Below are 16,188 nucleotides of genomic sequence, written 5' to 3'. Positions count from 1 at the left end.
TATATATATATATATATATATATATATATATATATATATATATATATATATATATATATATATTTTTTGTATCTTTACATATTGTCATCTTCCTAAGATAATGGCCTACATAATTTAGGCCATTATTTTACAAAGCTGAAGATAACATTTGATGGGGGTAAAAAGGACATTGAGTTTTTGTTTGAGGATTCTTTTTTAGCCTTTACACTTTTGCTACAACATATTAGCAACATCTTGGCTGTCAATTAAAAACATCGGGTGAAAAAGCATCCACCTGTTATTCAATACACATAACCTTAACCTAATATGTTTTTGTAAAATCGCCTATAATCGCAAATAAAGTTTGTTTCTTAAAAAAAAACAAAAAAACTTTTGACTTTTGTTTTAAGTTTACGAGTTTTCCCAGTGTATTTGAAAGTCTCATCGTGTGGTTCTTGTGGCCCAGACAGATGCGGGACGAATGGCGGGTTTTGCTCATTTGAATGTTTAGGCAGAAGCGAAACTGAAAGCTCAACAAGCCGTTAGGCAGCATCACGTGGCACTGAGGAGAAATAACGTTTTATTGTTCGAGCGTAAACAGCAAAGAGAGGAAGTTTGAGGTAAGAATTTTATAATATTTCTGAAAATTGCGTCATTTTTGAAGCTGTTTAATGAACCCAGCACATGCAGACAGTCGGTTATCAGTCAAGCTTGACTGGAACTTTATCTTGCGGTTCAATTTTAACATTAACTCTGCGTTTGTGTGTACGTGTGTGTGTGCGTGTGGGTGTGCGTGTGTGTGTGTGTGTGAGACTGTGTCTTTGTTTTTCTCCAAGTTGATTAATACGCAGCATTATCTATGTTTTTTATATTTGCTCATTAAAATGTGAACCCGTTATAGACTATCAGGAGGACTCGTACAGGAAGTCACAGTGCTTCTGTTTTGCAGATTTGTACAACAGAAATGTGGTCGTTGAAGAGATTTTCACTTATTTTTCCTCAAATAATTCACAAGCAATTTTTATGTGGGAATAGGCAGGTAATAGGATCAGTAACTTTACATTTATAAATTACCCTGTACAGGAATTGATGCTCTGTAAATCCAACTACCTCGGACTGGGCAGCCATTATGCTTTTCTTTGTTCTCCATTTCTTTTTTCTGCAACACTTATGGTGATCTCAGGTGCACACTGTACAATTTCTTCTTCTTCTTTTTATCTTTTTTTTTTTTTTACTTCAAACTCACTGGATTATGATGTGTGTTTACTACTGGTAGCACAACTGGTTTTTACTTAGTTCTCTGTATGTTGCCACCTGCTTTGGTAATATAGATGTGGTGTATACACAACTCATACTTTTCATGTTAGTCCAATATAGTTTACCAATATGTCATGTCATTAGAATATACATATCAAGCAAAAGAAATTTCTTACAATTTCTATTTTGTATGAATGTGATCATTTTTATGGCAATCGGCAAATTGATATTACAATCTGTTTTGTTAGAACATAAAACATTCCACTTTCAGAAATGCCATCAATTCATACATATTAAAAATGTTTGTCAAAGGACTCAAGAAGCCACATTAATTTAGGGCAATATTTGACCATCCCTGTCTTTTTTTTCTTAGTCTGGCCATTTCCTTCCTAATCAACGCCACTAGATTCTCATCTCCCTTCAGTGCTTTGTCTGGACTTTCTCCCATTGAGGTGAATTTCTCTGGCAGATTTTCTACCGGACCAATCACCGAACAGAAAGACAAGTAGTGAATGATAATGTTTATTTTCTGCAGTTTTAGAATTGTAGCCTGCTTGTCATAGTTTTAGCAGTGGTAGCGGAGGAAGTAAATGAAACTCGGGTGATTGTTGCTGTGTGAGTAGAGTAGTCGTCTTGCGATCGGAAGGCTGTAGGTTTGATTCCAACTTCCTCCTGCCATGTGTCAATGTGCTCTTGGGCAAGGCACTTAACCCCAAATTGCCTACTGATCGGTATGTGAATGTGACTCTAGTGTAAAGTGCTTTGAGTGGTCAAAAATGATTGGAAAAGCACTATATAAGTTCACTCCATTTACCATTTAACCCCTCATTATGTGTTGGCCACGTCTCCTAATATTAAATTAACATTAACAGCCGCTTCGCTCAGCTCAGCAAATGTCTCTTTGTAGGGGAGGACTGTTTTTTACAGCACAGTCAATTTCCAGTAAGCTTCATAGCAACTGACTACATACGTCATGGGTAAATGTTAACGATTGGTCCATCCATCCAGGAAGAAGTTGTTTGTCAATAGCCGAGAGCCCAGACCCTCTGGATGAATCTAATAGCGTAGGTCAAGGCTTAGCAAGGCTAGTAAACATACAAGCTGACAATAAAAGTTATAAAATTTTGACTTCAGAACTTATTTTTAACAATATAATTTTCATGTTTGTATTCTACACATCACATCCACACAGTATCTTATTTTTTGGATGAATTGAAAAGGGTTTGTTATTACGTGATATTTGTAATAGAAATGTGATGTAATCCAACTTCACAACCAGAGGCTTGGGTTTATTACACACAGGTGCTCATGACTAATTAATTAATGTCATAAATAAAAGCCAAAAACAGAATCTGTTCTTGTTTGAAACTGTGCCGATTAGTAACAGCATGGTTATTTTTGTCGTAATCTGTCTCCTCAAGACCGATTGCAGAAATGAGCCTTCAGGTTTGCGACTGCTGTGGTTGGACCAAAGTGACGACCTATCAAGGCCTGAGGATCCACCAGGGTAGGATGGGCTGCACACCGAGGGGTGCGAGGATCGCAGAGCCTCAGCAGCAGTACACGTGGAACCTCGGAGGACAGACAAACGTTAACTTGGGTTACAAGCTGGAAGTCCGGAACACAGTCAAAATCGGTGGGCTGTCCAAATTGTGTCTCAAGATTATTTTTGAACAGAGGGGTAACTCAAAAACTGATAAATGACTCTTGAAATTATGTCATGGACAGAAAGTTCAAATTATTATTCAGACATGAGCCTCCAGACGTGCCACTGCGGCTGGAAGAATATGACGAATTATCACGGCTTGAGAACCCACCAAGGAATGATGGGCTGCATGCCGAAGGGGGTGAGGATTCCCAAGGAAGAGCAGAGTGCCTGGAGGGACCACTGGAAAACACAACTAGATAACAAAAAACTTCCTGTCACAAAGAAAGTTAATACAAAGGAGGAGGTATACAAATGACGATTGAACAGTAACAGTGTCAGTTTAGTGAGAAAAATCTCTAACACCTAAATTAAACTTCTCCCGTTGACTTGACAGAATTCCCCAGAAATACCAAGGATGAGAAACTACAGTAACCCCACCTCAGGAGCAAAGGTCAAAAAAGAGAACAAGTCAGGTATATGAGATGGTCCAATTTGGCCCACATAGCAATTAGCCAAATTCCTGTTTAATCTCAGCGTTTCCTTTTTTCTCGTCACTCCTGCATTTCCTGAAGGCTCTTCTCAAAAATCAACAAGGTCAAAGTCCCGCCATCAGTTGGAGGAACGCTTCACACCTTTAAAGGTAAAGACGAAGCACTAAGCTTTGATTATTTAGCTGTCAAAGACACTTAGATTATTAAAGACAATTGATCACAGAGCTAAAAAAAAAAAATCAAAACAGTAAAAGATTATTTACCCAATACCTTGTTGGCTTAGGAGTGCTTAACTTTTATATATCTGGGATGAAATGGTTGCTGGTTTTATTAATTATCTTGGTTGTAATAAAGTATTGTCATAGGAAGTTGAAAATAAACCTATCATTAACTATTATTTAATCACCAGGATTTTATTTTTTGAATTGTGAGTCAAATACAACGTCTCAGACGTGATGAAAAGTGAGCAGAAGGCAGTTGGAGTAAGAGAGGGAAATTTATACCATTAAAGACAAACACTTAAAGCTGAACAATTGTAACTTACAACTGCACAAGTAAGGCTTTTTGAAGGGATTTTGTCACCACTACGTACAAAAATGGGAACGTACACAAGCAGCTTTCTCTTCTAGTTGCTACTAGCTGCTAGTGGCTAAAGCTAAGCATAAAACATTAGCTGGATGCTTGTGATCTTTTAAACAGACCTTTTAAACAAACAACATTGTCTGTTTAAAAGGGTATCAGCTAATTTATTGATTTATTTCACTACCAGCATTATATCTAATTACAACTAAACAATACCATGAAGTTTTGTGCTTTATTCTTCAAATTGTTTGGAGTGCTGAGTCACTGCCCAGTGCCGTACTGGGACAAAAAACAAACAAAGAAAAAAATAATGTGTTGACCAGACAAGCCCACCGAATTTATAATGCACATGCGTACATATTTTTAGGCTTTTTAATGGGTTTGCCCTACTGTGCAAGTCTTAAACCACATACCTTGAGTTAAGTGGGTTCTGTGAGAGCGAACATGTAAAATACTTCCAAAAAGTGTTTGTTGTTAACCAAAAAAAAACTTACAGTTCAAGTTAAGGCGGAGGTGATAAAAGTTGTCATTACCGTTTACAGTAACTATTTTTTTTTTTTTAAAACACGTTGTATGTTTTCTTTCTTCAGACTTCTGAGGAGTACTGGAGCACCGTTAGCTGCGATAACTACGCAACAGCAGCATCCAGAATCAAGGCGGAGCCCGTGTCACGTACGCCTCGAGCATTCTGCTCCCTGATTTTGGAGAATAAAAAGGAAAATTAAGCTTGAAAGTAAAATCTAATTCTTCTTTTATCGCTTTATTTGCAGCTCTGGAAGACTGTATTCCAAGATACCCAGATGACCGCATCTGGGATGTGAGGGATGAGTCCTCACTTTATTTGCAGGTAAAGTTGGAAAATCTGCTATCCACTTTGATACAAATTCTTCAGTAACATTTTTTCTCTCTTTTTTTTTTTACATATCTAAGACGAATTCTTCCTGTATTTCTCTTACATTTTGCAAATTCCTAAAACGCACTGTTCTTACATTGGGAATATTTTTTTGAACATTTAAATAATTTCCAACCTTCTAGATGAACGATTGGCTCGGTGAAATTCCAGCCGCCCAACAGGAGGACCGATGCGGAACTTTTAGGGAACATCCAAGAGCTCCAACACCTTCTCTCCAAGTCCTGCACGGAGAGAAGGATTCACTGTTACCGACATCGGGACAAGAAACGCCAAGCTCTCAGCTGCTGAAAGAAATTCAAAACTGCTTAGAAAAATATAAAAAGAGGAGAGATGAAAAAATGGTGAACTCTGCTCGCGAGGTAAAACCATTTTTATTTTATGTGTGTTGCAATAATTTAATCCAAAACCAACAGCAAATAGGTACAACCGCAAACTCTGTATGGATTATCTAACTGTTCATATCTATGAGTCAGACTGTGGGTGAAACATCAAGGATCTCAAACAACTCGGTAATAAAAGCTGAATCTGTGGAGAAGAACCACTCACGTATGTATAAAATGATTTGTACAACAGCAGAGTGGACCGAAGAGTCACGAAGTTGAAACGAACTACCTGACTTTTTATCTTCCAGGTCTTCCAACCCAACAACACCCACTCAAGAAACCCACGGAAACCAAAACAGCAGCTGCTGAGCAGGTAAACAATTACCTCTGTACCAACTCGTCTCTTCTCTTTTTACAGATTTGTATTATACACAAGTTTTCACTAACCAGATGTGGTTACACATGTACATGACAAGTGATTTATTAGTGGGTGTAGTAAAGCAACAGAAAACCCAACATTACCCAGATACCAGAACGTGATTGAACGGGCAAGTTTCAATAATTTACATGAAGCATTCTGTGAAAAAGATATGGCTTTCTGAAGATGATGGCATCAAGTTACAATCTAAAATTTTTTGTTTAGTCTAGGATGCTGTTAATTTCATTCAGAATAATGGCATAATTGTGAAGTTGTCTGGAGAGTTGATTGGGAATTTAGAAAAGGAAGCAAGAACCCCTAAAAAAATCACATCATTAAAAAAATGTATACAAAATGTATATAAGAAAAATATATATATTTCTCTTTAAGTCAAAAGCGTTTTTTTCTTGTTTTTGGGAGGAGAATGGGAGAAGCAATATTTTTAGACTGATTCATGACTGAATCATTTACAATGAAACTGCATTGATTCGTCTCTTTTTTAGAGAAATGAATCTGTCCGCAAATGTTCAACAACTCAACCTCCGGTTCCAGCTAAGAGGAAGAGTTTACTCCTACTCACTGGAACACCAGAGAAAGCTGAAGGACCTTCAGCCAGCGCCGATGGAGAAATGAGGAAAGATGACAAGAAAGAAAAACTGGAGCAGGTTCAGTATTTGATGATTGATGTAACATCATCAGCATACTAAACAACCTTTGCTAGATTACTGTGCAGTAAGGTTTGCAAAAGTTCAAAGGACAGTTAGGATTTTTTACTGCGTCCATTCTACCTGTAGAAGTCAACACTCTGTGTCTTTGCTTTCATGTAACAGATTAATTTCCTGCTAAACCAACAGTCAAAGAGAAAAGTGAACTTTTTCCATGTTAAAACAGCTCAAATCTCAAATACTTTGTAGCTTTAAAAGAAAAGAGCAACGAACAAACAGCTTTATGAACACCAAGGAACACAGTAGATACATCAGGGCTAAAGACGTAGAAAACTTTGAGGCAGAGCTGGGCTATAAAACCATCTGTGCCTCCATCACTCTGTGTCTGTTAGCATTTATCAACCAGTTGGCTAAATATAGCATTAGCATGTAAAATCCTAGTTCATAACATTTGAAATATGTTAAGCAGCAATTATTGCACTCCAAAAAAATCCTTGTGGTATGAATACTGCACACACTGTTGTTGTATTCTGCACCTATAGTATATGCTACACTTGTCAGAGTTTGATTTGTTTTTTTTAATTATGTGCCCTGTTGTGTTGGTCAGTCATAAAATCCAAATCAGAACGTTGAAGCTTGTAAAATAAATTCACTGCAAATTGCTAAACTGGGCTGGCAGACAAATACGTTTAAATTCAATTACCTGAAATAATACATAGAATAAAAAGCTGTAAAATGAACGGAAATGTAACTCTCCCAATAAGACGACAGAAAGTCTCACTCCTCCACTCTACTGTCAAGAAGGTTAGATGTTCTGCTTTATACAGTTTTTGTGCATCTTCACTGTTTTTCCACAACATTTAACATCTTCTGTGTTTCTTGTATGTGGCAGAATGTGAGACACACAACCAAAGTCAGGTCAACAGTGAAGGAGAAAAACTCACGTATGTAGAAAATGATCAGGCATTCAGCATCAGAACAAAGTCAGCGGCTTAGAAAATAAAATGTATTGTGACTCTCCTGTTTCACAGCCCCGCCCCACTCGTTACGAAACCCCACAGACACAAAAGTAACGTCTTCTGAGCAGGTAAGCAATAATCTTTTGCAAAGTCTTACTTTTTCTACACTTTTTCAACCCTTCATAACCATTTTTGTTTTTTTATTTACCTAAGTGTGGGTCATACTGCTCAAAAATAAAATTGCAGATTAATATAATAACAGATCCAGTTTCAATCCATTTTCAATCGAAAGTTCAATTCATTCACAAAATCCCTACGACTACTTCCATGCCACTTGTTGTCACAGTATTTATTTTTAGTGACTTACTCGACATGTTTTCAGGTGAGCCGAGCAGCGCCCCCTGTGGTGCCACCGAAAAGGAACTTGCGTTCGTTCCGGGTGAGGCAGCTGAGTGGGCGAGACATTACTAATGACTTGGAAAGAGCCAACAGGGAAATGAAGGTACAGAGCTTTACACCTGGTAAAAATATAGAACAGTTTTCCACTGGAAACCTGTTGGGTTTCTTGTGTTAAAGTTGTCTCCTCGGCTCCGGCTCTCACCGTTCTACTTATTTCAGGTGAAAGAGCTGGTGCGGATGTTTTCCGTCTCGGCAGCCCAGGAGAACACGGGAGGAACAAAGGAGGAACCCGCATCAGAACACCCACGAGTAGTATGTTTGTTTTATTCGTTACCATTTGAGTGTGGGTCTGTAAGTCCTGTGAGTCCATTAACTATAGAACGGCGCAAATTGAAATTCCAAAAATAGGGAATGCACATTTTTCGCTACGTTTTTGCACTGGGATCAGGTGGTTTTCCAACTGCATCAAAATTAGTGTATTTCACAAAACTGCAATAGAAACGTCACATAATCAACAGCCAGATGATTATGTGACATTTACTGGCGGAAATGACAAAAAAGATGACAGGAAGTGGTAGAGGATAAATTTTTTCCCCACCAGACCTCTCAGCATCGCTCAGTTCACAACGAATTGCGTATCATTCAAAAGTGTTGACTCCACAGCTCTTCCTTTCTGTAAAAATCACTGACTACAATTTCCCCAAAACGCTGAATATGTAGCTTCTCCCAAGTAGTAGGCGGGGATTGTCTCTACAATGCCTGAATAAAATGCCGACGTCTCGTCTGATGGCTGAATTAGGATAACAGCTCATGTAACTTTATCGTGTGAACAAGCTTATTCATGTGCGATTTTAATTTCATTATTTAATGGAAATGCCGCAGTTGCGAGATTGTGTTTTTTATGACATTTGCTGAACATTTGTGCCCATTTGTAATGAATTGTCCTCGGTGGCATTGAATCTTTCAGGTGAAGATTCTCGCTCAAAGACATTCTGCCATGCCGGCTCAGGAAACTAGAGTCCAACCAAAGGTGGAAGGCAGGAAGGAGAAGGTGAATACACCATGCTTCAGTTAGCTCATATGAGTTATAGCATTATGTCATTATCCACATTAATGTCTCTTTGGGGAGGATTTAAATTTTAATGGCAGGTACCGATTTTGAATATCAACTTTATTTTGACATTTTTATCTGTTTGCGTAATGTTGATTTGATGGAATGTGCTTGATAAAACTAGAGCTCATAAGTTCTCAGTAAAATTCTCAATTCCGAGCCTTAAAAAAAAAGATACTAGGACAGTGTTTCTCAACCTTTTTCGGGCCAGCGCCCCCCTAGCCTTTATCCAGGTCCCTCACCGCCCCCCACCAAAAAATTTGTAGGCTACTTTGCACTGACAATTATTTTATTATTAATGTTACTATCATTATTGTAGATGTTTTGAATCGGCGCACCGATTATGTTTTTCCGTACACTTCAGCGTGCCTTACGCTCCTTCACCTCGCGCACATAACGGGGTAAATGAGGCGAGTTTTGCCCTAAACGTGTCGGCGTCTGGAGGAGGAGGGGGGGGAAGGCGAGCGTATGTTTCTACGCTCCTTCGTGGGGGTGGGGGTGCCGATTTATGTTTTCGCATCCACCTGAATAATGTGTAGTTGCGCCCCCGTCCATGGCACTTCAACATTATTATTTTACCTTTTATCTGGAAATAGTGTCTGTTTATTCTTGCCATACAGTCTCTGTATTAATTATTGCTTGCCATACCAGTTTATTCCTCCGTATTTAGCCTACTTTAGTTTCTTAGTTTATTCTTGCATTTTGTTCTTCATTCATTTCCATTTAGTTTCCTTTGATTAGTTTTATCCTCTCTTGGTTTATTGCTATGTCCACTTTAGTTTCTTTCTTGTTGCTAGATTTATTTGATCGTTTATTGACCACCAGTAATTTTCACTCATCACCTGCTGCGCTTCCTAGTCGTCATGTGTTTCACATCATGTGTTGATTTTTCACTGTTCAGCGTCGGATTCTCTGTTTTTAAGCCATAATTCAACACAATCTAGTTCTTCGCTCCGTTTTGACCGCTTCTCATGTTTCAGAGTTTTGCGCAATGTGCGCGCCGTTTTTTTTTTTTTTTTTTTTAACTCCCTAAGGTGCAGGGCGGTCGGGAAACATATCAATGGTGAAAAGGTAGACTGACATAAACATTTTAAAACAACGGAAACAATTTTGGTATTCTGATTATTGAAATTTAAAAGTGCTGCGGTACCGTTGTTCCATCAAACCCGTTTCATGTCGGACCACTTACAGTACCGGTCTTAACGCTATAAAATGAACGCTCTCTATCGTGGTACCACCCATGCAGGGATTTCTTTATTTAAATAGGTTCATTTTTTAGAGGGATACAAAGTCAGGGCATCGTGATTTTAGTAATTATATGTTTATAAGAGCGATTTTCTGTTGTCCTTCTATGGAAGCGGGCAGCTTTCAAACGGAAATAAAACACTTTTTAATATAAATTGCTGCTTTGACATGATAACAGAACTGCAAAAACATATGTAGCCTACATAAATACCAGACAAAGTGAATCACAGCAGCGTCATCAGCCGGTGTAACGCTGAACTGATGCGGAGCCATGAAGCTACAAACACTGAATAGAAGAAGAGCTGCCATCGATACAGTTGCAGCCAAGCATGATTTAATGTTACACAATACAGTTTTACCAAGTTGCTCAAAGTCTAAACTGGTATTGTTGTGGATTTAAGGTGTAAAGTTTACCTTCGACCAAACGCCCCCCAAAGGCATCCCGGCGCCCCCCTTTTGTAAAAGTGTCCGCCAGCGCCCCCTGCCGTCCTCTGAACGCCCCCTGGGGGGCGGTACCGCCCACGTTGAGAACCGCTAAACTAGGACATGCCTGACTTGGACTCAATCCAACATGGCTGCCAAAAGTTGTGCTCTTTTTGTACCCAGTCATGTTTATGACTACGTATGATAAGATAGTACTGCATTATTTCCATGGGAACTTCAGGTATCCCGTGGCATCCATAAGTGTTACGCATATCATAATACACATTATAAAAAGATAAAGAGAGACAGTGTGATAACCAGAGTATACACAAATACAAGATAAGTGGCTACATAGTAAACTGATTACATGATATGACGATGTCTATGGACTGAATGCATAACAGTGCATTGCTATTCTAAGTTAGCTTGATCACTGACTAAATGGTTAGAATCATTAAATCAGTTTAAATTTTTACCTTTATATTTTTCTGAACATGTTTTCCAAAGTAAGGGTTAGGGTTACCCTTTCAACTAAACAAGCAATAATAATGTCAGTTATCTAATTCTATTATTTTTTTTCTTTACAAAATGACATATGATCAATTTTATATTTAAATAGTAGCCTAAACATTTTAATATGAAAGTAAGACAGTCTTTTTAAAAACAAAACTTCTAGACTAATGGTTAAAAAAATGCAAACTATTTTACAATACAACTTTGACATACTGTGAGGTAGCTTCATGCTGTGGAGTTGTTTTGCTTTAGGAGGAACTGGTGCACTACACAAGATAAATAACATCATGATGAAAGAACATTATTTGGGAACATTTAAACAAAATCTTTACACATCAGGCAGGAAGTTAAAGTTTGCTTCAAATGTGTCTTCTAAAGGGACAATAAGCCCTGATTCAAGTCTTCTAAGTAATATCCACCCGTAAGTTTGATATTAAAAATAATTTACCACAATAAATGCTTTATTTTATTAATCACAGCGTGCAACAGACGTAAAACCTGACATAACTCCAACAGCAGCAGAAGTGCCACAGAAGGAGGCTCCATCATCGTGTAAGTATCTCTCCTCAGGATGATTTCTGATTGTTCTAGAAAATGAAGTTAGCTAGCGTCCTCTTTCTGTTCTCTGCAGCGTGTGAAGCAGCAAAGCCTGAAGTTCCCACCAACATGAAGGTACGGCGGGTTCCTTGCTGAGTGTCTTGTAAAGGGAAACAAACTTCCACGTTGATATTTTGCTTTTCGTGGAACGCATTCCAGGTGAAGGAACTGGCTCAGATGTTTTCGACGCAGGAAACGGCGGCCGGGCCGAAGGAGAAACGTGGCCTAGAACACAGATCATTACAGGTGCTTCCTTTAAAGCTGTATCCGCTACCAGATGAGGAAGAGATTTGTTACTTTGTTCTTTTATTTGAATAACAATTTTCCTGCTTCTACTTGTTATTGCATTGTAGCCTGCATTGTTTAAGATGTAGATTTGGTACCTTTTGGTCCATTTTGTTTGTTGCTGTTTCTACTGAGAAGTTCAACATCTTACAGGTAAAACTGATGGCTCAAAGATTTTTACAACCCACATCCCAGGATGCAATAGGTCAGCTGAAGAAGGAGGATCATGACAGAGCACAACAAGCACAGGTACCTGTATTTTTCATATTTTCTGATCTCAGTCTATAAATTTAATAGTAAGATGCATTAACTTCTTTGCTTCTGTGTAAAATCTGCTAAATTTTTTTATAGAAATTTGTAACATCTGTGGTCTAGAGGCGAATCTTTGTTATCAGCCTCCTAATTTAAATAACTGACTTTGCAAATAATTAAGATGCTTATAGATAAGAAAACGCTTGGTGTGTGATGGGCACTAATGTGCTAATAGCTGAGCAAATTTTTTTATGATAAAGTACTTTTGCCAACTTTGAAAACGTTTAACACATTTAGCTCCCCTAAATTAATTTTTACAATTTAAACAAGAAACATACTAGAACAAAACTAAAAACATAGACAGTAGAGAACAAGATATAAACATAAATATGTCTTAAGTCAAATGTTCACCGAACATGTAATTTAAAATGACATTGGTGCTCATGAGTTGTAGTCTTTCATTGGCATTTTTAATTTGAATTGGAATTTAGCGTGTTAGCATTGTCTTCCGCTAAACACTATGTTGGTGTAGTGTTTTATCGTTAGTGGAAATACTGTCTATGATTAGTGTTTCAGCATTAGCTGAAGTCATGTTTGATTAGTGTTTTAACATAAGCTGATGTTTATGAACAGATAAGCCAGCAGACAGGTCAGGGAGAAAGCTATGAAGAAGTTTAAAGAATAATTACATTATAAAACAATATACCAACCTTAAAACATTTTACATAGACACCAAAAATGGCTTCTACTAACTCAGGGTCACTGAATATTAATGCAGAGTTGAAACATTTTAATGAAAATATTGTCTTGTGGCATTAGTGGCCTTTACGGAGTTAAGACACATGGAGAGGTCCTACTGAAACATGGTTTTTCAGTACGTGTGCTGCTTTGAAAAATGTAATGGTGAATATTATAATATTGAAGCCTTGTCTTGGTGGAGCCGACACCCTGAGGCTGAGAGCTCTTCTTGTTCCAACAGTTGAAGGTGCTGGTTAACAACTGGGCCAGCTGGTGTCTGGGTGTGTAAAACCACAGCAGGAAAGGTTGAGCTAAAAAAAAAAAAACTGGTTTCCATGGAAGTTGTCAAACAATATGCAGTTCCCCTAGTGTTTTAAGTTTCTTTGAAAGAGAAACCACGTGTGGCTTTTTTCTACATTCAGCTCGTTTGGTGAAGAGACTCGCCCTCTGATTGGGCGAACATGGTGGTTCCATACAGATCATCTGATTATCAGTAACTTAATTTTTAATGGACGATTTTGATATATATATATATATATATATATATATATATATATATATATATATATATATATATATATATATATATATATATATATATATATGTTACATGAATGTTTTATACCAAGGCTTAATTTGGTCTAATCTGTGTTTTCCAGCAGAAGTTACCAGACTCAACATGTACCTCTTCCAAAATGAAAACTGCAGCACTAAAGCCCACCATGCCTCAGGAACACAAACCCTGTATGAAAACATCTGCTAAATAATCCCAGATTCTCAAAAATGCTGTTACTCTCAGGTCTATCACGATAACTTTCTGATTTTTGGCTACAGCAGGTGAAGCGTCTCAGGTCGCAGGTTTGTCCACCAGGTCAAAGGTAAGACATCACTTCAGCCCACTTTAACTGCACTTTACTCTGGTGTCACACTTTTCCATCTATCCTGCTAGGTTTATGGTGCCATCAGATTTGATTGTTTTATGTGTTTCAGGTGAAGGACCTGGCTCGGATGTTTTCAACTAAGACCATGTAGGGAGAAGTTGTCCAACTAAAAGAGAGAAACAAAAATAAAAGTCTCCAAGTATTACTGTAAAAAGTTTTGAAGTAGAGAAGTAAGCATTTCCAAGAGAATCTCTCCAAGTATGCATCCGATATCAACTATTTTTAAAATGTATACCATATTTTCCGCACTATAATGCGCACTGGATTATAAGGCGCACCTTCAATGAATGGCCTTTTTTAAAACTTTTTTCATATATAAGGCATATCGCATTATAAGGCGCATAGAATAGACGCTACAGTTCCACCTGTCCCGTATTGAACCTATACGGGACAAGGGTCCCTGAGTATTTTATATAGTAGGCTGCCCCAGTCATTGTTTCACTCACGGTTTTGGTGTTGCAAAATTTTGCCCAACTGCTTTTTGGGTAACACAGACCAACCGACACACTGCCGCCGCAGTCTATGTTTCTCCTCCCCGCGCCCCCGGCTTTAAATGTATAGGGGCTGGTCCCTTGGTAACCCTAATCGAAGCATCCCTGATGAATGTCTAAAGCCACTTTGTTAACATAAAGAATGACTCTGGTCGGCGAGGAGAGGCTTCCGCGTCTGGGCCGGGGCGTGGCCGGACGATGGCGACCCGTCTCCGTTCGCGCACAGCATGTTCGTGGAGAACTTGGTGCTAAATGACCTGCAGTCGACCTGATTCTAGACGGTCGGTATTCATGTCGATGGATAGGTGAGTCAAACTTTATTAACAAACCAGCGTTCTGACAACTATCCCAGCATGCACCGCGCGCCTCTTCTTCTACGGGTGAAAATTAAGCCGGCGGCTGTTTACCGTAGTTGCTAGACCTGTTGTGGCTCAATATTGGTCCATATATAAGGCGCACCAGATTATAAGGCGCACTGTCGGCTTTTGAGGAAATTGAAGGTTTTTAGGTGCGCCTTATAGTGCGGAAAATACGATACACAGAGGCTAACTTTTGGTACAACAACCTCATAGTTTTGGACAGAATGGAAATCTTTGGGAAATGAGAGAAACTGTTATAGTGGCTTGAGCATTTATTTGACAGCTTCCCAACTCCCCTGCAGCTTTGAATGGGAGTTAATGCAACTTCTGATGCTTTTGATTGAGTAAAATAAGCAAACAAATGGGTTGTGTGGGTTTTAGGTACTTATACAGAGACTCAACAGAGATTAGGAGCTGAGAGGCATTAGCGTGTACTCACATGCAGGAATGGTCTGACTTTGGGAGTTGAACCGAAACACTGACACTCAGGTTGAGCTGCTTCCTGTTCCAACTGAGAGTGAGAGTTGCTAGCAACCAGATGGGTTGTTGTCTGGGCATATCAGACCACAAAGGGAATGCTTAGGAAACAAACAACAACAAAAGCAGCTTTCTATGTAATCCGTCGTTCTGCAGCTCAAACATGCACCAGCCTGAGTTCTTGGGTTTCTATTTCCCTTGAAAGAGAAACCACAGAGTGGGAGTGGTGTGTTTTTGTCTTTTTTTTCATTCTGGTTTACTTGGTGTTACAGAAGAGTTTTACTGATGATCAGGAAGACGGTTGAAGTTGAAATTTTTTGAATGTCCTGGCTCAATTAAGCCTCGATTTAGTTTCACAAGAGTGGTAGCGGATTAGTTACTATGGTGATTTCAACATTATCATGGTCACCTGCTCCGTTATCAGTTTTATAATTATCCATGTAGGCATTGTTTCTGAAGACGGCTGTTGTTCTAAGTATATTTGGAAATAACCAATCTTAAATTAAAATAATGTTTACGACTTCGAATAACTTTAGTTTTGCACACAATCAAAAAAAAATGCACAGTTTAAGTCACACAATGTTTAAAACATTTAATAATAGTTACAACTCAATGTGTCTTTGGAGTCTTTGCGCCAACTGTTAAACAGGAAATTGTCCCTCCAAAATAAAAAGCATCCTAACTCAAGCAGGAAGTTGACGATTATTAAAACAATATAAGAAATAAGCACCAAAGTTTGTGTTTTTAGTTTTTGACCAAATGAGAAGCCATTAGGGTGAATGCTGAAGAACATTACTTTCTATGAATGTTTAGAACATTTTGATTGTTACAACTTTTTTTTTCTTAGTGTTGAAGGTTATATGTCTTACAAAAGGGATTCCAGTTCCTAGAACAGCTCCATGTTTTGTCACATTATAAAAATTTTACTTATTGACTTTTATAAAAATGTTACTTGTTTGCTTCCCATTGTTTCTTTGCAGTTTTCCCTTTGCGTTTTCTACCAGAAACATAACCTGACTTCCTGTTGCTGCACTTTTTAAGGCTTTAAGGTCACATTGTATGTTCTTATACATGACAGATAAAAAAGGTTTTATATTAAAGTTTGTAAAACTAACTCTTGTC

The 16,188-nt window shown here is 38.2% G+C and overlaps 1 protein-coding gene across 3 annotated transcripts; it reads left to right on the top strand.

Annotated features, from left to right (window-relative positions):
• The first annotated feature begins 58 nt into the window (after window positions 1–58).
• Window positions 59–16,180, top strand: LOC103472746 (uncharacterized). 3 transcript variants are annotated; one of them, XM_008422573.3, is made up of 24 exons: window positions 59–599; window positions 1,610–1,688; window positions 2,658–2,872; window positions 2,965–3,188; window positions 3,279–3,357; window positions 3,457–3,524; window positions 4,548–4,629; window positions 4,728–4,804; window positions 4,993–5,229; window positions 5,344–5,416; window positions 5,502–5,566; window positions 6,115–6,276; window positions 7,169–7,220; window positions 7,308–7,363; window positions 7,618–7,737; window positions 7,854–7,946; window positions 8,602–8,685; window positions 11,406–11,478; window positions 11,558–11,598; window positions 11,683–11,769; window positions 11,962–12,057; window positions 13,458–13,542; window positions 13,633–13,676; window positions 13,789–16,180. In XM_008422573.3, the coding sequence occupies exons 3-24, from the start codon at window positions 2,671–2,673 to the stop codon at window positions 13,828–13,830; spliced, it is 2,142 nt and encodes a 713-aa protein (XP_008420795.1). In that variant the 5' UTR covers window positions 59–599; window positions 1,610–1,688; window positions 2,658–2,670; the 3' UTR covers window positions 13,831–16,180. The 3 variants fall into 3 exon arrangements, with proteins under 3 accessions (XP_008420795.1, XP_008420797.1, XP_008420793.1); XM_008422575.3 differs by lacking the exon at window positions 1,610–1,688 and having other exon boundaries at window positions 13,461–13,542; XM_008422571.3 differs by lacking the exon at window positions 1,610–1,688.
• The last annotated feature ends 8 nt before the right edge of the window (window positions 16,181–16,188 follow it).

This window comes from Poecilia reticulata, chromosome 18 (assembly GCF_904066995.2).
Source record: "Poecilia reticulata chromosome 18, P_reticulata-male-v2, whole genome shotgun sequence".
NCBI lineage: Eukaryota > Metazoa > Chordata > Actinopteri > Cyprinodontiformes > Poeciliidae > Poecilia > Poecilia reticulata.
Note: the sequence above shows the minus strand (reverse complement) of the source record. Positions and strands in the feature narration are given on the sequence as shown.

Bases quoted from the DNA above. Each gene is read 5' to 3' on its own strand.
- LOC103472746 (XM_008422571.3), top strand. From the start codon at position 2,671: ATGAGCCTTCAGGTTTGCGACTGCTGTGGTTGGACCAAAGTGACGACC. The intron at 4,630-4,727 runs GTACGCCTCGAG...CTTTATTTGCAG, and splicing joins CAAGGCGGAGCCCGTGTCAC to CTCTGGAAGACTGTATTCCA. The intron at 6,277-7,168 runs GTTCAGTATTTG...TGTATGTGGCAG, and splicing joins AGAAAGAAAAACTGGAGCAG to AATGTGAGACACACAACCAA.